This window comes from Sinocyclocheilus rhinocerous, unplaced genomic scaffold (genome assembly GCF_001515625.1).
Source record: "Sinocyclocheilus rhinocerous isolate Xijiao unplaced genomic scaffold, SAMN03320098_v1.1 scaffold486, whole genome shotgun sequence".
NCBI classification, from domain to species: Eukaryota; Metazoa; Chordata; class Actinopteri; order Cypriniformes; family Cyprinidae; genus Sinocyclocheilus; species Sinocyclocheilus rhinocerous.
The window spans coordinates 224,902-246,338 of record NW_015661373.1 but is presented as its reverse complement, the minus strand read 5'-3'; the positions used below and the strand labels follow the sequence as shown (position 1 = coordinate 246,338).

General features: G+C 37.4%; 1 protein-coding gene across 4 annotated transcripts in view; it reads right to left on the bottom strand.

Moving 5' to 3' along the window:
- Positions 1 to 21,437, bottom strand: part of LOC107726296 (disabled homolog 2-interacting protein-like) — an 81,193-nt gene continuing 59,756 nt past the window's right edge. For 3 of the 4 annotated variants that reach the window (XM_016535835.1, XM_016535838.1, XM_016535837.1), the window contains 10 exons: positions 16,773 to 16,917; positions 14,525 to 14,669; positions 13,960 to 14,196; positions 13,512 to 13,713; positions 11,065 to 11,243; positions 8,097 to 8,985; positions 6,307 to 6,429; positions 4,783 to 4,985; positions 4,194 to 4,281; positions 1 to 2,645 (listed from right to left, as the gene is read on the bottom strand). In XM_016535835.1, coding sequence (XP_016391321.1) covers positions 2,478 to 2,645; positions 4,194 to 4,281; positions 4,783 to 4,985; positions 6,307 to 6,429; positions 8,097 to 8,985; positions 11,065 to 11,243; positions 13,512 to 13,713; positions 13,960 to 14,196; positions 14,525 to 14,669; positions 16,773 to 16,917 — 2,379 coding nt within the window. In that variant the 3' untranslated portion in view covers positions 1 to 2,477. The remainder of the gene's footprint in view (positions 2,646 to 4,193; positions 4,282 to 4,782; positions 4,986 to 6,306; positions 6,430 to 8,096; positions 8,986 to 11,064; positions 11,244 to 13,511; positions 13,714 to 13,959; positions 14,197 to 14,524; positions 14,670 to 16,772; positions 16,918 to 21,437) is intronic. The other variant, XM_016535836.1, reaches the window with a different exon arrangement.

Genomic DNA, 21,437 nt, shown 5'->3' with positions numbered 1-21,437 from the left:
TGAAATAACTAAATAAAACTTTAATTATTCTAGTTGCAAATGTACATAAATTGCACAGCCACAATTGTATAGTTCTTAACATGGACAAATTTCTCTGTACATTATTGTTCTTGTCATTGTCCTAAAACAAGGCAAGAGTCCAGCCAATACTTTACTTTAAACATACTTACAAAAAATCTTTTCTACAAGGATTATAAAACATACAACATATTTTAGGTATTCATTTATAGATTTGTATATCTTTATATCATTTATTTCACATACATGTAGCTACTATTTCACATTGACTGCTTGGAGAAGAAAGAAAAAACAAAACAAAACTAAAAAAACCTAAACGATGCACAAATAGTTTTACTTGCAAAAGTTTCCTAAACTCGTGAGAACTGAAATGAAGCCAGATAAAGACACATCTGATGAAAAGAACCGAGACGACAGCAAAAGTCTTTTTCATTCAATAAAGCTCTAAACTACTATTTCATTTTTTTTGACTCACTAGTAGCTTCTCATGTGGATGAAAATAGACGTAATGACTCCGCAAAACCTCTCAGACCTCATTAAAAACAGAACATGAACAAACAGAGAAGCTGACATCCACTCTGTAAGAGAAAACTTGTGAAAAATAATTATTGATTCCCTTTTGTGCAACCACACGAGCCCCAAGCCAAGTTTAAAAGTTGATCAAATGAATTTTAAATGGCTCTAGATACTAATCTGCCTTATACAGACAGTGCTGAAGCATTTAGTACATGCAAAACTACTTTACCAGGGCATCAAAAGAGCATGTGATTGGCTGAGATATGTAACACAGTCCAATTGTTAATCTCATGACATTTACACTGCATGTGCACCTTTGTGTGGAAGGGTTTATAGTGTGTGGCTACAGTGGCACAAATGATAATGCTACAAATGAAACTGAATGACAAATTAAAGCTTCCCTGGCTTAATAATAATAATGAGCACCTTGAGTTTGCTACGTGTTTGTAGAGTGAAGTAAACTCAGGTGGACACGACAAAGGGAAAAAGTGCATAGTCTTTAAAGCCTTTGAGAAGCTGGGGCGAGAGATGTGCTTTGTGCTTGTTAAGATCGCTGCGTCTCAATCTGATCCCACAATTCACCCGGCTGTTCCTGTGAAACTTGCTTTATATATAACATTAACTTATTCACATAATACTCCATCACAGAGCCCATATACAGAGAGGTTTCCCCTTAAAAATAACATCTCTATCTTACACGTCCAATGACAGGCAGTCTTATAATGTATCTGTATCTCTTTGCATCAAAATAAAGACATGTCATGTGTCTCACTTCCTCAAAGACCAGCGAATTAAAGGAAAACAGCAGCTCCACGCTGCACCTCAGTGCCGATCATGATAAATGCAGTCTTCACATATGCTATTAAATACAAAAATATACAAACTCTAAATGCTGAAATGTAAAGTGTGTAGCAACATATACAAAAATAAACACACTTGTACAAATGACTTTAAAAGGCTTAAAAATGAGTCTGAAGAAAAACCCATGAAGAGAACATGCAAACAAATAAATAAAAAAAAAAGCAAAACTCTCCAAAACAATATAGGAAGAAAACATGAGCTACACAAGGCAGTTTTCAAAACTTCCAACTAAAATCATGTCAATCCGGTCTAGTGTTTAAAACATTCACTCTGTGCTAATTCAAAATCTTGGCATATCTAAAATGGACCCGAAATGACATTTAGAATGTGTTTGTTACAGACTAGAACATTTCGGTCCGAAAAAAAAAAAAAAACTAAAACAACAGAAAAAACAAAGAAAATAAACCGAAAACTTGTGGAAGGAGAATGAAAAATATACTTTTTAAAAATCTACGCAGATTATAATCTATCACAGATGTTCATCTGAACTGTAAAAATCAAATAAAAACAAGGACTGAGGGATATTTCAGATGCAACATTTTAAGGCTTCTCATGATGGAGAGGCAAAGTGCACTATGTAGGGTGATACAGAAACAGGAAGAGAACGCTAATTTCTCCACAAAGAGTTGCTCATTCTGTAGTTTCATATTAAAGTAGAGACCATTATAAATGAATGTGACAAAATCTAGTTTCTTTTTTTTCAAAGGCTGTATGGAGAACACCTATTTTAAATCAAGTGAAATTACTTTTTTTGCAGGCTAGAAGGTCCTAGTATCTGTATAATGTCACTATGTTAGCTGTATTATTGTTTTTTTATTTCTTTTCTTTTACAGTTAGTTGTTGTGAAACACAAATGAATGTCTAGTGGCGTGTCCTAACATGAAGTACTTGAACAGTAGTCTCACCAGTGGATGTTTAAAGTGGATCTCGCTCCACATTTCCAAACAAACGCTCTGCGGACCGTCATAGGTCAGTGTTGAGTATCCTCACCTGCAGTATTTCTCTCAGTGTTCACTTATAGGATATCTGCACACTTGCTCACGTCCTCTCTCTTTCACTGCGTCTCTCTGTGGACCTGTCGTTCAGCAGTTGGAGCTGTTGCGAAACTCCCCGTTCTCTGTGATCTGCAGCTTGGTGGGGTTGGTGGGAGAGATGCCGTTGCGCGTCTGCATGCTGTAGCGCTCCTTCAGCTGTGACAGGGCGCTCATTAGCCTTGCGTTGGCCGCGTCCAGAGATGCTATCCGTTTCTCCTGCAGAGAGAGACAATTTCAGCATCTATACAAACCATTAGTCCTATGAAAATACCAACACCAGCAATTTCAGCTAAGAATTTTTATGAGTAATTGTTTGGATGTTAACAGGTCGAGAATGGGAGAAAATAAATACGCCCTGGCAAACAGTGAATCCAGCCCAGACAGAGACTGATCAAGTGATTTTTAGGGGAAATTTTGGTCATGTCATCAGCTTTTAGGTTCTCATATTAACAGACACATTCATGTTTCTGGTTGCACAAGGCTATTCAAAGAGAATGCATAATTATGCATATATTTGCTGAACATGAGTATGCATGAGATATTCAGTTTGGTTGATCTCCAGCTAAGCAATGGCAATAATTCTGACCACGCAATCTGATTAGCTGAGAAGCATTGACCCAATGTTGTTCAATAACAGCTGAATGTGGACCATTTCGTAGAATGAAAACGTGTATTGAGTCACTTTTTTGTTTGGACTACTTTTTTTGGCAAATGGGATTGATACTAAATGATCATTTCATTTATGATTTGTTTTACTTCGCAAAATTGCTGTACATCATCGATTAAACTGTGTTGGAGGGTAATCATAAATAACATCACGACTGTGAGGATCTGGCTTGTGTCTGTGACCAAATCACAGCTGTGATGTTATTTGTGGCGACACTCAATCTCAAGTGTTTAATTGATTATTTCTTTCCTAAAGAGTACATGAAAGGAGAAGAAACAAGCCATTTGGTTTTCTTGGATGTAAATATATAAATTAAATGTATATGAATTTTCTTTTGTTGTAGTATTAGGACGTGTGGTGTGTTGTTTAGATTTCAGAAAGTAGACATCAGCCAGGAATACTGATGTTAGGCTGGATTTGTCATTTTAATCTGCGGAGCAAAGATTTCCACAGCTCTCACTGTAGGACAGTGAATATTAACATAATGATGATTAATGATGCGTATATGGCAGCCACACTTACAATGTAATAAAAACATTTGTTTCTTTAGAAAATCTACAGCATAGTTTCCCGAGGGGTTCCAATCGAACAACAGGGGAGGTTGTGAGATTGTGACAGAAATTTAAATGCCAAAAATACATCGCTCAAATGTTTGGGGGTCAATAAAAAGGAATCATGTGACACTGGAGACTGGAGTAATGACTGCTGAAAATTCAGCTTTGCCATCAGCATAAACATACATCTTTTTTTATATATCTTATGAACAGAGAGTGCAAAAGGAGACAGGGATGACAGGGAAAAGAGGAAGGATATGATATTAACAAGGAAACTACTCAGTGCTATTAATTTATTCCTTGGTTCATCAATATGGTTCATTCAACCAATTATGAAATTTTACCGAACTACTGACATTTTGGTGTGATGACAACCTTCAGGCAAAGATCTGTGAAATTCGTTTGATGTGTTGAAATGTTAACATTTAAGATTAGTACATAAAAAGAACTTTTTAGAAAAAAAAGTAGATTACATTTTAGAAAGTAATTTGGAAATCAAGGTTTAACTGACATACCTAAGACATCAACACTATATAGACATACCTGCGCATCAATGATCTTCTGTTTGGAGTCAATCACTGCCTGCATATCAGCATGATCCTTCTTCAGCTCTTCCTCCACAGACATCAACCTGCATCAACACAAAACAAACACACTCTCAGTCCAGCCTTCATACATCCTCCCATTCTGTTCGAGCTCGAGGCCATAAAGAGCTGCCCCAGATCAGTCTTGGAGGAAAGCAGCTCTGAGTAAATTCTGCATTGAAGAAGGCTAAAAGTCTTCTAAAAGCTCTCGGTCTTCTCAGATTGCCACTAATACACTATCAGCTGAAAGCAAAATGACACTCCGCATCAGAGGCTTGTGGTAGACCCTGAAAGGCAAAAGTGCCCTCTCTGTGTTTGTTAAATGTAAAATTCATGTTCTGGCGCAAGCCAAGTAATTTTACTTTTATCTGACTCAAGAACTATATGAAAAGGTGAACTTGTGTCATTCAGTTCCACCAATTTCACCCATTCAGGCCAATTTGTGGACTGGTTGTGAACTAGATTCTTTCTTTCTTTTTTTCTTCCTCCCCTCACCAGCCCATCTGCCTTCATTCTGGTTTAGCCTTTATAATACAAGTATCTCCCACCTGCTTATGATGCCCTTCATCTGCAGATCTTTGTCTTCCTGTTGCCGTCTCAATCTCTCCTCAGACTCGTCCAGTCGGGCCTGATACTCCAGCAACATCTTCTGCGCCTGTTCCTCCTGTCCCTTGATCCGGACCTCGTATTCCTCCAGCCTCTGCACCGACACACGCAGACGCTCCTGCAGCATACTGATCTCCGCCTGATACTGCAAGAGACAACAACATTCCTCTTTTGGTCTTTCACCTCATTTTAACCAGAAGTCAGTATCATAAAAAATCAAAAAAATGACCTGAGAAATGTATCTGTATTCTATTTGTGGCATCACATGTGGTGTGCCAGTTGTACACTATTGATGACTGCGAGTAACTTTTTATAGTAAGGTTCAATTTGTTAACATTAGTTAAAAAATGCATTAGGTGTCATAAATTAACAACGAACTAAACCTTTTACAGCATTTATAAATATCCTTTTGTTCATTGTTAATTTATGTTCGTTCATAATATATTTACTAATGTTAATTTATAAATCTTGCAATGTTAAAAATCCATTAATATATGTAGAAATTAACATGAACCTAGATATATAATAAAGGCTGTAGAAGTTATGTTAGTGTAGGAACATGCTAACATCAATCGTTAGTCGAGTCTCTCGATGACTATAAACTATTCGTATGAGGCACAGAATCACTAGTGTTGTTATGTTGTTAACTTGAACTAGTAAAAATAGCTTGCAGTTACTGAAATAAAATGTAAATATTTGGTGAAAAACAAAAATAGAAATGTTGCCTTGGCAACTAACTAAAATAAGTTTATCTACTAAAATTAAATAAAGATAAATGGAAGCTATATAAAATTATTTAAAAACTATTTAAACTAATAAAAATGACAAAAGCACATACAAAACTAAATTAAAATTGAAAGTATAAAAGTATTACAATTAAAAACTGCTAATTCAAAATATTAATAAATGCTATAATAGTAAATAAATAACACTAAAATAACACTGAGAGTTACTGCTAGTTCCATATCAGTCACAGGACAACAGAAATAGAAAGAATGACAGATGTACAAAGAATTAGAACAGCAACAAGGAAGCAGAGTATTACAGTATGTCTCTTTCTCTTTCACACACACACACACACACAAGTCTGAGAGTACTTGTAGAAATTGATTCTAAGAAGTGTGACATTTCTGCACCACTAGTGGCATTAAACGGAATTACAAACATTCCACTTCTTCCGCCCATTCCCTATCTGCCATTGCTGAAACAGAATTCTTCAGGAGGCCAAACTACAGATGGCTTACTTTGAGTCTCTGCTCATTAAACTGGGAGTTTAACATAAAAAACCTACACATTTCACCCTGAAGTCTGCATGCAAAAACACCCAACTGAATGCTGGATTGCTGACACTGAGAGAATCCTCCTGTCTGAGTGAAAATAGTGCAGGATGATGATTCATTTCCCTTCCAGAGTGTGTTTGCATGAGCCGAAAAGTCTGCTGCTATGGTGTGTGGGTGGTCAGTTACCTTTTCAGCTTGTGTGTGCTCATCTCTGCAAAGCTCCGCCTCAGACTCCTGCTCTATATATGGCACATTCATCAACCAGGCAGCGGTACGGTCCAATGCATTGGGGTTCACTGGGGATGGGGCCTGTGGGACACATATACAAACACACACATACGCATGAATAAACTGAAGATGAAACAAGATACACTCACTCACACACACAAAGAAGTCATGCCAGGGGCATCGCATTCTCAACAGGCAACATGGACATGATGACATTTAGCATGACATAAGGCTGAATAAAAAAAGAACATGTATGAAAGCATGATTTTATATATAATAGCATGCTAAGCTTGGATACTTTAGAAACTTAGTTCATGCAAATTGGTTATTATGACATCATACAATTGCCATTATAGTCCTCAACTATACTGCAAAAAAACTACTTTCTTCATCAGCATTTTGTTGTTTTCCAAATAAAAATACTTAAGCATCCTGAAAATAAAATACATTTATCTCAGAAGTAAATTTAAGATAAAATTTTCAGGGACTGTATCTTGAATTTGAAATCATAGCTCTGAACTACATATTTCCCAACAAAAATATTGAAACATCCTTTATTTACAAAATAAATTTACTTAAGAAGTGAAAATATGCAAGGCATTAAAGATTTGTTTTCAGAGAAAACATCTTACATTAGGTTTGTTTTCAAATTGTTGTGTGTTTTAAGCATCATTTATGTTAGATTTATACTTGGAGTCAACATAAAAATGAAAATGTACTATTTTCTAAATGCATATTATTGATCTTATTATGAACAATTCATCCAAGCATATTTAAATTTTGACCTCATACTTTTTAATTAAAATGTCAATCTTTCTTATAATCAACCTCAAGCTTGCATTCTGATCTGCCTCCATCCAGTCAACAACCGATCGATAGAACCAAGTCCCTGCCCTACCTTTTTTTTTTCAATACTCTTGTTTCCATTCTGATGTACTTCACAATATAGAAGGAAAAGATCTGACCCTACTGCCGTTTCACTGCGTTTCATTTAAAACACAGACAATTTGCCAATGAGGCTAGAAAAACAATAGTTCAGCTAGATCTTTCAGCAAATGTATAATGGAACTGATTCTAAAATCAACTACAGTATTCACAGAAAGTCCACAGATGTGACTTTCACAGTCAGAGAAAGAGCCTGGAGGTGCTCTGCGATGTAATAAAAGTGTGCGCAACATGTGGTTTCCATAGAAACGCTTCCAGCAATAACTTCAAGCAATCAATCAAATCCCAAGAGAGAGAATAATGCATTGTGGATATGGGAAATGCCCTTCCTGTCCACTTCATTGTCAAATCGTTGAGAAAATGACTGCCAGTGGCAACAGTCAATGTCAGGGGGTTGGGTGATTGGTAGCAAGCGAAGCCCTCTAACTCAGACTTGCCGCAAGATATATTAAAATTACTAGGTTAAGATAAAGATACATGATAAATGATACAGATTTGCCTAAAACAGATTTGCATGAAGCAGAAATTGTGATCGTCTTTTCTTCCCTGTTTTAATGCATACCCACATTTATTTTTTCCATCAGGAATTCATAGGATTGTTTGCTATTTGGCACATGAAATCTCAAAAAAAAAAAAAAAATATATGTGCATGGATACATTTTTTACAATAAACACTGGCAATACTCCTTTGAAAAATAAGAATGGTCACTTTTTATTTCATGGTCACTTTAAACATTCCCAAACAAACAAATGTGGAATCATTAGTGTAGTATCTATTTTTAACTCTATAACCATATACGCACCTGTTTATGTGGTGCGCGATGCTTCATTTCCGGACTGTCCCCTTTAGAGGAGGAGCTCTGCTGTCGAAGCCGTGCGCCACTTCCAGGCCAGTCAGGTGATGATGACATCACAGTGTTATTAGGAGGCCGTGGGTAGGGGCTGGAGTTCAATAGGTTGGGTGGAGTTCGTCCTCTGGGTGCAGTCTGTGTGGGTGGTGGCGGCTGGTCAATCCGCCGCTGAGGACCAGCGCTGATCTGTCGTGGAACCGTAGGCTGGTTTCCATGATGCGCGTCTGTTAGCGATAGCTGTCGTCTCGAGAAATCTCCTGAACGCCTTGCAAACTCCTCCCCCACCGAAGCTCCCTGGGTAAGGAACGTGTGTTTGGTTCCTCCAAGACCCTCCTCGTTGTTGCTATGGGAACTGACGGAGCTGTGACACTCCGACCCAGAATCCCCACTCGCATTCCCTCTAGCTGACACGGGCAACCCTGCTGCCATCTGGTACACTGGATTCTGAAAGGATAGCGGGGCCAAGAGCTGTGTAGGCCAGACTGGGGCCCCTTCTGTTCCTGGGGTAGTGGGAGTCTGTCCTGGCCTGTGAAGAGTAGGGCCTCCGGCAACGTTGCCTTGGGGAGTCCGTGCATTCCAGGGAACCATGGCACCCTCACCCAAACCTTCTGAAGTGATCCCTGCCGGGATGGCGACGGGTTCTAACGCCCTGGCCGCTTCCTGCAGGTCTACCATGGACAGGCTCTTGCCACCATTGGCCAGGCCCAGCTCGGGTTCATTGGTCTCGGAGTAGCTAGAGCTGCGGGCAGGGGAGCCCTGGAGACCAGAAGAGCGTGTGACGAAGAAGAGGTCTTTGTTTTCAGGGGTGGGGGAAGGAAGGCGAGTGAAGTCCATCGGGCTAGTAAAGCGAAGAGATGGAGACAAGGACCAGGCAGAGTGTAAATAATTAAACATGCACAGTATAGGAGAACAGTACACAAATTGCTCTGTTCCAAATCTTGCTGCTGCCTTGATGTCTACATAGGCAGCTCCCCTATTAAAGCAGCATCCTAGCTGAAATGGAACCTTCTAAGCTAACACCTCAACACTCTAAGCTTTGAAATACCATGCATACACAAATGTTGGGAAAAAAGAAGCTAACAGAAGAAAGACAACACATTAGCTCTGTTCAAATCTAGTGTGCTGCCTTGTTGTCTACACACAGACAGCATCCTAGCTGAAACAGCCTTCTAATGGACTGATTTGAAACACCCTATATAAGCAGCAATTTAGTGTGTCATCCATCACTCCTTTTGTGAAGAGCATGAGAGACTTGACTCACAATGCTGATGTTAGTATGTTGCTAATAAAAAAAAATCTCAGTGACATTCGTTTACAAAACAGCATTTATTTAATTCATTTAATTTTTGGTCATTTAAAAAAAATTAAAGACATGGAACTGGTTGAAGGACATTTATGTAGCGAATCAGCTCATTGGGGAAATATGAATAATTAATCATAACTAGTTATAATTAACTATAAATATTTAGATCCGCTGTAAGTATTTACTTGACCTCTCAGGGTCAACTGTCTGTCAACTCTAAGAACGTTAATTTCCTGGTTAAAGGAAATAACTTTCTCACTCTACTGTGCATTGTGTCTCTTCCTATGGAAAAGGTAGTGATTTTCTCTACCCGCATTCCTTTGGGCCATAAAACCAGTGATATCAGGGTTGGTTGCCATGGGGACCAGGGGGGGGCCTGGTGTCGTTCGCAGACATCCTGGCACCCAGTTTATTGGGTGAGGGGTCTATGACGATTTGTTAATCTAATGAATAACTAATTTGTTAAATCAAATGCAAAATTGTGTGTTTGATTGGTCCAGACGCTACATTTATGAACCATAAACCACCAAACTGACTAGTTAGTTAATATGTGTTACCAAACACTGGTTAGAATGTTGCTAAGATAACACATTTATAATCTAACAATCACAAAATAGCTAGCAGACCCAAATAATGAGTAAAATAGTATTTTTTTTAAAACTGAGAGCTTATAGTCTGCGGATTTTATACTTTAATTACAGCAATGCATTTTAAGATTATGTGATGGTGTCCAAGATGGTATCTTAGAAGTCAGCATGAGCATAATTTTGCTGCTGACCTTTTGGAACAGCATTGGGAATAAACCAGATGTCTTAAAATGCTGCCTACCTAGGCAGCTCAGATTGTGGAACAGAGCTATTATCTATAAACATATCAATCACAAGACCCTAATAATGTAGTAGTGTAGTGTTTGAGAAACAAAACCTTTCATAACCCACAAGTGTTCCTCAAACATGCATAAATGCCATGCTAGACAGTTCCAGACAGATATAAAGCATCAGAGAGAATGCAAAGTTATTATGCATCTCTTTCTGTCTTTACTTCCACCCAGACTGTTTATTGTCTGGATATGTGGAAAAAAAAAGCTAATTTATTTAATGATAATCTCCATCCAGACACCAACCAACAAGGTTCACTCGATGCTTTCTCCTTGCAGCCTCCATCTCTTTTGATCCCCCAGTATATTTATCTTCCCTTTCCCTGAATGTGTGTGTGTGTGTGTGTGAACTACAATTACAGGCCTCTCATTCGCTCTGGTTCTCATAAATATCAGTGGGGCATTAGCAGCGAGCTAGACAGATAAAGATGAGCCGCTCTCTTTAGAAGAGCAGTCTGCTGGATAAAGTAAGGGCGCACTCTTAAGAACAGGAATGAGGACAGTCTTTGTGGCTGAAAGTGACAGATAACGATGAGTACGTATGCAATATAGCTGTACTTCACTGCTTTGTGTCATTGCCTGAAGTAACACTGAGCTTGAAGCTGAATTGTCAGAATACCTATTCATCATGAAATCTACAGCATGTTTTTTTGCACAGCCATGTACAATTATGGACATATTTGATTCTGATTGGTTACAGTTTAAACAATTTGATGCAGTGGATCTGATTCATGGCTTACCCTGGTAGGTCACTGTCGATGGCCATCTTTTGTAATCCACTGGAGATGCTGCATCCAGGGGTTGGAGGGGAGGGAACACGATCAGGAGGAATGCTCATCTGTACATTCAATGGGTTTGTTAATGCTCCATGTACATCCCTCAGTATTCTAGGTAACGGGCCAAGCTTGGAGGTAGCACTCTGAGGACATAGATGAAAGATCCCATTGAAAATGAACACACAGCCCAAAGATCTCTTATATCTGTGCAGAACTCTCTTTTAGCCCCCCTGAGAATGGAGGTAGAAGACAACAGAACATAAAACATAAAATGTATAGTATAACTTCACTGAACTATAAGCTGTTTTGGATAAAAAAGCATCAGACAATGTTTTAAATGTAAATGGTGTATCCATCACTCAACAATACCTAATTACCCCCTAAAGCGCTACAGTACATTAGTGATAGACCGATATACACGCAAGGCAGATGAATCCAACAATCTTTAGCCATAACTGACAGCTGTATCTGCAGACTGATTTATAAAAGCCTGAGCTGCAAACGTCCTGTTTTAAGTATTTTCAAGAGTGAATTTTGAGTAATAGTTGTGTAAAATGAAACTTACTTAATGACATATATTTTTGTACACCTCACATATGCACTATTGTTCAAAACTTTGGAATCAGTAAGATTTAACGATATAAACATGCATAAAATTGATCAAATAAGAAAGCAAAGACCTACTATTTCTATTTCAAATAAATGCCTCTTTTGAACTTTAAAAAAAATGTGACAGTGAAGATCAGAGAAATTTAGCTGTCCCATCACAGGAATAAATTACATTTTAAAAAATATTAAAATAGAAATGTAGTTATTTTAAATTGCAAAAATTATTCACAAAATGATTATTATTAGTATTTTTGATCAAATAAAAGCAGCTTGGTGAGCACTAGAGGCTTCTTTTAAAAACATTTAAAAATCTTACCAACTTTTTAGCAGTAGTGTATAATGCTCACCAAGATATTTATAATTTATCTAGAACTACATTGTATTGTGTAAATTTATGGTTAATAACAACTTTATGGAGCCCCAATTAAGATTGGCGGAAACAAACTTGCTTCATGTATTCATGTGACGGAAACAAAAAAACATGGCAAGAGACACCCTTTCTGCACAGTTTTTTTTTTAGACTGATCTTTTCCAAAAGCATTTAATAATGGAACAGACAAAATCTAGATAAATTCAAATTTGACTGATTTAAATATTTGATAATTGGCTGATTCTGTGACATTCTGGTTGGCTGAATCTGTCTAGCTTTATAAGAATTATGTTTCATAATTACAACATGTTCATGGATGTATGGCTACAAATTATTTTAAGAATTAACAGTTCTTATGCACATGGATCCCAGAAGGCAACTGTGTCTGACCACTATCAGTCTGTGGCAGCCTTAGGGACTAATGGACTTCCCACGTAGAACTCAAACATTGAGAGGGCACGAGTTTTCAGAGAATGTCCACCTAACGTGATCTGAATAATTCAACAAAGTGCTGCTATTAGAATATTCAAGATTTACAAATTTAATTAGTAATGTTTGTATAGCTGTAGGCAGTGTCTGTGGTGTACCGGCATACAGGCACAGGCTGAAGATAAATGCAACTTTGTTTAAACGCATTTTGACTGGACGTTTTCTCTTAGTGTGGAAAATCTGGGCAAACACAAGCTAGGCTATATTTAGCATTTGAGGAGGAGGAGGGTTAGAAGATAATTTCCTTAAAAAATATGTATAAAGTAAGATATAAAGAAACAAACACATGGTGAACACATCTTCTAAGGTCTGAACCTTAAAAGCAACAAAATTAAGGATTTTAAAGGGGTCATATGATGCGATTTCAAGTTTTCCTTTCTGATTGTGCATAGATAAGATCCCTGAAGTTGCAAAGACTAAAGTCTCAAAACCAAAGAGATATTCTTGATCAAAGTTAAGACTCTGCCACTATTTTGAAAGATGAAGCTCGCGATTATGGTAAGGGCCGTTACATTCCCGACGAGTGCTTGCGGTGTTCGGCCAATCACAATGCACTATACAGCAAACACTACACTGAAGACATGGCGAAATCTGAATGTCTGAACATCAGCGAATAAATGATCACTGCAAAAGCTTACTTGAGAACAAAAATGCATGACATTTCTTAAATATGAATACTAATATTAATATTATACTTTATACAAGTGTATAAAATACTCAATTTTAAAAATATTATTTAATTGAACATTTAAAAAAAAAATTTTTTTAACTTTTTTTGTAAGAAATATTGTTTCCCCCCCCCCATCTTTCCAAAATACTGATTAGAAAAGGATTTTTGCAGTTTATGCAGGTCTCAAGTAAAACAGCACAATGCATTCCTGCTGAAACTCTTTATACTACAAAAACGATCAACTGGAGCCAACTACAGGGTGAAGAGGCTAACCTGGTCCATTTGGGACACCACCTCAGCTAGAAGGGAGTGCAAGGTGGAGAGTTCACGGCCCAGGTCAATATAGCCCTCGAAGCCTGCAGTATTTGAGATGGTCTCTGGGTTGGAGATCTCCAGCAGGAAGCGCTGCATGTTGGTCCACTCCTGCTCCAAGAACTGATTCATGAAGGACATGTACTCCTCCTTATTACCAAACCTGACAGAAAGCAGGAATAAGAATGACTCGTTGATGCGTTAACTCAATTAACCATGCTAATGACTCTATAATCATATCTATTAACTTCATTTCATTCTTATGAATAGTATTTGTGCTCATAACAACATCACAAGCTATCAAACTAAGGCATTTCTAAACTCATTCGTCAGCTCCATCATGAAACATGAAAGCACTCTCTCCTTATTCAATCACACACACTCACACTGGAGTTAATGAAATGCTTACTTGGTAAAGTTTGCGAGGTTCTGCGTAACCTTGGCGATAAGAGTGAGTGTGCGTGCAGTGCGGTCGTCTGGGTACTCCTGCGTCAAGTTGAAGAGAGAAGGCGACATGATGGCCGGACACAGAAAACGCAAAAATAATGAGGCGCTGATAAGACGCTCGCTGATATCTGGTCGCCCTCGGTTACCACATTCCTGTCTCCACGACGCAAACACCTCCTTAAGTTCCCGTGGAAACACACTGTTGAGGAGCGGAGAGTTCAACATTTAATTTCGATGGAAACCAAAAAAAAAAAAAAACTGACAAAATGACAGTTATTCCTACTGGTAAGAGGTTTCACAAATTATTTATTATCCTTTTATCCCATTCATTATTATTATTATTATTGCTTATCTACCCTGCTTCGTTTTATACCTCTACACTCATATATTGTCTCTCTAGTTTAATTTTAGGAGAAACACCTGAGATAAAGCTGATACCTAACTGAAACATAACTGAGAAAATAAGCAGCAAAAACACATCTGAGCAATAAAATGCATCACTGGCAACAACAGCACACAGTAGTTACCGGTAAGACTCAATGATCTTGCAGAAGGCTAGCTCACAGCACATCCTGAGGTTGCTCTGATGTTCAGCTAGATCGCTAGATGAACATTTGGATGGGTCCACCTCACAGTTCTCATCAGACTCATACAGAGCCTTTATGAACTCACCTACAGTGGAAGAAAGAGAAAATACATTAAAGACACTGGCGTTTTGAAATTCATCCTGTGCAAAGTCTAGTTCTTTCAACATAAATAGTATTTTTCAGGAAATCAATAAAGAATGGTGTCATCTATTGATTAATCTTGAGATGATTCCATATTTCACACAAGAATGCAACCTGTCGTACGAACCACCATCAACTTTCATTCAAACGAACCGTCTCACAATTATTAGCAAGAATGAAAATCAGCACCCCAGAGCTCGTCCCCATTCTAATCTCTTTCCACTATGAAGCAACTAGTGAAAGTTCTGAAGTTTTCTGACTCAGAACTAATGAAAGAACCTGTCCTGGGAATATACAATGAACTTTTTGTTGATCCCAAACAAACAGCACAGCCAGATCCCTCTCCACAGAGACTCAGAGCAGGTACTGGTCGATTTCCCCCCCTCTGTTCTGTTTGCGCATGAAAGCATCAGGGAAAAATCTAACTAGTGTAGCATAAACCATGTGGACGTCCAACTGATCCAGAATGGAAGTGGACTCCTCGTTCTTCATCTTCCTGTTAGAGACTAAAGAGACACTCAGTGGCCACATTATTACAAGACTTCAGACCAATAGAAAACAAACACTACAGTTCAGTAAGATTTTTTAAATGTTTTGAAGTAAGTCTCTTATGCTCACAAAGGCTGCATTTATTTAATCAGTTATACAGTAAAAACAGGGATATTGGGAAATGTTATTACAATGTAAAATAACTTCAGCAATGGGAACACAGATAAAACTAAGTTAAGTATGATTGTTGGAAATGGTTGAAGTAGCGATTCCATTCCAGCAGTTGAATACAGCTGACATCACAGTACTGTCACACACTATTATCTCACTACATGCAGCGTGGCAGTTCTGTACGGTAAACCCCATATTGTTTGAAAAGGTCAGAGGAGAAGCCAGAAAACTCATTCAAGGCCACAAATACAAAACTAATCAGTTTGGTGGGGCGCACCAGCAGAAGAGCTTGCTGGATGTCACTCTGAAAAGCAGATAAAATGTTTCCTGCTCTGCCCAACATCAACATCTGCTGCAACACAAGAGTTCTTCAATGGTAAAAATAAAGCAAATCTTGAAAATAAACCAATTTACCATTATACGTAATACAACATGTATGTTTTGTGCATTCTGAGCTCATATAAATGGCTTTTTAGTATTTGTCAATGAGAGATTTAATGGCAGAAATGTAATACCACAAATCCCTTAAGGATATTGGATTATCATGTAACTGTGTACACATTTTTGTGCATTATTTAACATATGTCTGTGTACATATGTGTGTTTGTGTGCTAGCTGTCTGTCCAGTTTTGCACGAATGTATTCTTTTATCATGTTCATAAAAAAGTCAACATAAACTTTGCACAGCATTTCTCATCATTCAAAAACTAGTAACTATACACCAAAAGGGCCTTAGTGATAGATTAAGTCTTTGATTTCAGGGGTATCTTGCAATCCGATCTGAAAAAGAGAGCACTTAAGTACTCTACCTCTTGAGTAGATGAAATGACCAAAAGGTTCGTCCCTGGTGCATATGTGCTGTTTATGTAACCATGTGGTGTAATCCACTCTCTTTGCTGTCCCTCTCTTGCTATGATGTCTGAGGGACTTAGTCAGTCTTTAGGAGTGAACCATTTAATAATTTAGCAGCACTTCACGAGTCACATTTATCTAAGAAAAACAACTATACATTATTCAGCACCACCAAATGGTTTCTTAATGCAAATCTAAAGAGAGATTCACTCTCTTTGGTGTATTCACTCACATTCACACGTTCGCTTATTTGATCGCCCAAAGTCGATATTTATATACGGTGTGAAATTTGCAGCGTGTATTTTTGTTTTGCAGATAAATTGCTAGTCCAGACATTTTATTCCTAAACTATGGCGGTATTAATAAACACAAGCCTTATCGGACACAGAGTAAGCCAACAGCAAAAGTGTCCAGGTGTGTGTGTGTGTGCATGTTTGTTTGTGTGTGTGTGTTTTCACGGTTGTTGAATCTTATCTAAAATGAATACGGAGAACTTAGGACAAAATAAACTTTGGAAATGTCTGTTTAATATTACCCAGTGCGTCTTGCAGGTATTTCTGTCCGACCAGTTTCAGGTACTCTTCAATAGCTTTAGTGCCCAGTGTGTTCTCTCTGAAGATCAGGTGCTCGTTCTCCCCGCACCGATCCACCTCCGACATCATCAGATCTGTCAGGAAGTCCTATACCAAAACAAAACAAAACAAAACATGCTGATGTGTGAGCACTATTAGTATAAAAAGGAAAAAGAGAGCAGAGTAGATGGAGAGATTGCATGGAGAGTCTGTCATTGTAATCGAAGCGGTTGTGCCGCTGATGTCTGTCAGGACATGAAATAAAAGACAGAGACAAGGAAAGAGATGCTAGTGCTGAAGTGAAAGCTGCTCCGATCAAAGCTATCTGGCAGGGAGCCTATCAAAACCAGCAAATGGGAGTTAGAAAAATCAGTCTACTCGCTGTTGACGTGTGCACACGCACACAGTCCAGAGTTCAGCCCAGCATCCCAAATAAGATTCAGTGTGTGTGTGCGCGTCTCAGTCTCTTTTTACAGCAGTGAGTCATGACTGGCTCCATGTAGACTGTGGCTGAAAGCCTTTTGTCTGTGAAAAACTGTCATCATATAATTCTCATTACAGAACATATTTTATGTCCTCATAATTCATGTAACAAAACTCTCTTCTCTTTCACACAAAATGTATCCCACTCTAATCCTTTTTTTTTTTTAGCCACTCTCCTCAAATCATATTTGACTCAGTGGAGATAATGTATAATGTTTTTTTCTTTTTCCCTACACTATTGAGTTGTTTTGGCCAACATGGTCATTATATGTCTTTTTTTTTTAGTCAATTGCCTATTTAAAATCCATGTCCCATGCCAAGAATAAATTTAAAATTGAATTATGGGTCTGTGTCTGCATGATTCAACAAGGACATTTCAGTTAAAACATTACAGTATAACAATTAATCCATTAAAATAAATAAATAATTAAAAGTTACCAGTGCCTATGTGATGTCTAAATGTCATTTGGGAGAAAATAAAGTAGACTTGACAGGGCCCTACTTTCAATATCTCTTTCTCTCTCTAGGATTCATTGGGTTATGTGGTTGAAATTATGACAAGAACAGAGGTCTGCACTGGGATTAAAGACCAAGCCTGGCACATAAATGAGACCCTGCAACCTGACCAGACACCTGCTGTCAAATTTTAACACTAAACCTGAAGGCACTCATTCTCATTATTTTCTTCTTTATGGATCCATATGCTTGGACAGATTCATCCATTACCAACAACTCACGCACTGAATATTTGATTGTGGTAACCCTTATTTTAAAGTAGTGGCTCTACCATCATGCTTCGCATGGATTCCAACCTATGACTGTCCACATCTTCTAACAACTTTTACCTTATTTTACAATCGTAAGTGTATCTATGAAAATGTATTTATTTTTGCATGGAATTCTATCAGTAGCATGTGTCATAATCCTCGCATTGCGCCATTAAACCAAAAACATGAGAAACAAAATGAGCTGCCATTTTACAGATTGCACATATAGGATGCTGCAATTGACAGCTAAATAATAATAATAGTGCAAAATTCTGTTTCATGCAGGGTAAAAAATATTATTGCTTTGCAAATTTTCACCAATGGTAGGTGTTGCCAAAAAGTTAATTTTGGACGCAGCATACAAACAAACCTCAGTATTCAAGCGTTTCCACATTAATTAATAATTAAATGTATAATAATTGTCAAGTTATAAAAGGTATGATCAGCAGAGTCAGATCATGAAAAAAAATAAATAAATAAAAACTCAGATCCATTAAGATACGAGACTAGTCACACAGAGGAAGATCTCATAAGCCTTGAGATCCTCCCCTTACACGCACACACAGTAGTGGGCACTATTAAGAAAATTGTCCATTACTGTCAGAGTTAATCAGCTAGACTATAGCTCACCCTTAATCAGAACGAGACGAGAGAGAGAGCGAGAAGACATTAAGCAAAGTAAGACATAAATATAAATCTAAAATGGAAAGGAAAGCAGAAAAACAAAACAAAAAAATGGGTGTGTAAAAATAGGTGGTGCACAGGAAAGCAAAGCCATTGCACAGGGGAACAGAGGAAAACAGAAAGATACGTACTGTAGCACACAGGAAAAAATGATAAAGAGAGAATGGAGGGATTAAAAAGAAGATATAAAAACCCTCAGGATTCGCTGCATTCCCTGGAAGCAAAAACTCATAAAGGAGGAACCATCTGACCGAGACAGAAGTTTGTGTGCTCTGCTGAGGGAGGGAGGGAGGGAGGGAAAAAGAGAGAGGTTTTGCCTACATTGTCTGGACCAAATGTCCCCACAAGGATAGTAAAACCTGAAATCACCTACATTGTGGGAAGCAGCCAATGGCCCCCCACTGGAAAACAGCTTAATAAACATATTAAATAATGTTTTAATGAAAATGTAAAAATGCAGAAAAGTGCTTTGTGTGAGGGTTGAGTTCAGGGTTAGAAACTATCATAAGCTCTGAATAAAGATAGATAGATAGATAGATAGATTTAAGGGCCTTGCTATCAAAGGCCCTTAAATAAAACTTAAGGTCACTAAGACTACGACACACACACACACACACACACACACACACACACTAATCTACAGACAAAAGATGACTCATTCAGTTCTGTAAAGATATTCTGAGGGAGTGAGCGACAATACAAACAAGAGGGAGAGAGAGAAACAGAGCTTGTTGCAAAAGAGCTACAGAATTTCTACACCCTTTGACCATTTAGCTTTTCCATGACTTTGCCATTAATGCATAGGAAAATATAGTCCACCAAAAAAAATTAAAATAATAATAATAAAATAAAATAAAATTCTATCATCCTTTACTCATCTTTAAGATATCTTAATATACATGTTTGGAACATGTGGGTGAGTAAATGTTGACAGAATTATGAATAAATATTTTAGAGCTGAACTACAGAAATTTCTAGCAATGTAATAATGAAATTCTGACTGACAGATAAGATAATAAATAATTTAATAATTATTAATTAAATTCAATTAAATAATTTGTTTAATAGCTGATGAACAGATTATATCCTTTCCTACTTGGTTAAACATAAATGTATTAATGTAAAGTAACATTAATAAAGATTTTTTTTAAGGAAATTAACTAATTTTATTCACAAATGCATGTACAGTAGTGCTGCTGACTTGTGCTCTTAAAAGAAAGATGCTCTTCATGAGAATACAAGGTTAAATCTATCACTATCCCTCATCGTTAGTGCTAGACAATGGAACAAATTAATAATTAGCTTTATTTAATTGCAAATGTGAAATGTCCAAAGTGGGCTTACAAAGTGCATGGGTACCATTTAATCCCATGTGTTCCACGTGAGCCATTTATATGTAGCCAAACTATTTTTCTCTCCCACACACTCGAAATGGCCACTAAACTCTGTCAGACACACAATAATTCAACACGACCTACTGAAAAACAAAAGGGAGCGATCATTAAATGTCAAAGATGAATACCTTTCCTCCAATTTCATCATTACTTGTGTGTCATTCTCAGCACATTTCTCGTTTGATCTAAAGCCAAGCTGTAAGCTGAAACACTGTTATCTCGCTCCCTCTCCATCTCCAAAAAATAGAGGTCAGAGAAGGTCAGATGCTATTTAGCAGACAGACGGCAGGAGGGTCAAGTGAGAGAGCGAATGCTGTAACACACGTGTGAGAGAAAGAGAAGTCAAATATCACAGAAGTGCTGAATTAAGCTCTCAGTCTACCCACACTCTATAACCTTGAGTTTTCTTTACTGCATGTGTGCAAGTATGTGCGTATGATTCTGTTCGGTGCAAATGTGTGTGTTTATGTGTGCGCTCACGACCCTCAGTAAAATGTAGAAATGCTCTGCTAATGAAATGCAAGGCTGTGGGGGCAGCTTTAGCCAGCGTGCTTTCTGAGATAAGACTGATTGTTGTGCTGTTGGACTAAAGTGGGTCAAACAGACATCACTTCAAGAATCATACAACAATATGTCCTCAACATTTACCTTCTTATGCTTGCTAAACTGTCTGCATCTCATCATCACCACCTAGAAAACGAAAAGGCTGATTTGAGGATTTATTATCTGATTTACTGATTTAAAGACATCAATTTATATACATATATGTAATTAATTATACATATGTTATGTTATGTTATGTTAATGTTACATGTAAACTTAATACATATACGCATCTTTCATTATGAAATGGCTTTATTTAACTATATTATAATTATGATTTATGTTAATTTTATTCATATTATTTGTGTATTTTTTTATAAAAAATTGTATTCATATTATTTGTGTATTATGTGTAGGTTTTAGGTTCTGCTCCGTTTCCCAGAAGAGAAAGTCTGTCAGTTTCATATATATATTCATATACATTTTTTCAACATTTCAATTCATTATAGAGTCTCATAACAAATGCATACTATATGGGCTAAAATACTAAATTTTAATATAGATTTCATGGGGTCTGTAAGCACTTTATAGTTTTGTGCAAGGATCAATTCAGATGTCATCAAATAAGTGTAATCATATGATTATGTAATGATTGCTACAGGCCTGTGTTTTGTCAGCATCTGCATACTGGGTCTCAAAAATGGCAGGCTATGTGATCATCTTTTGCCAGGCATAATCACATGTGTTGCAATTAGGG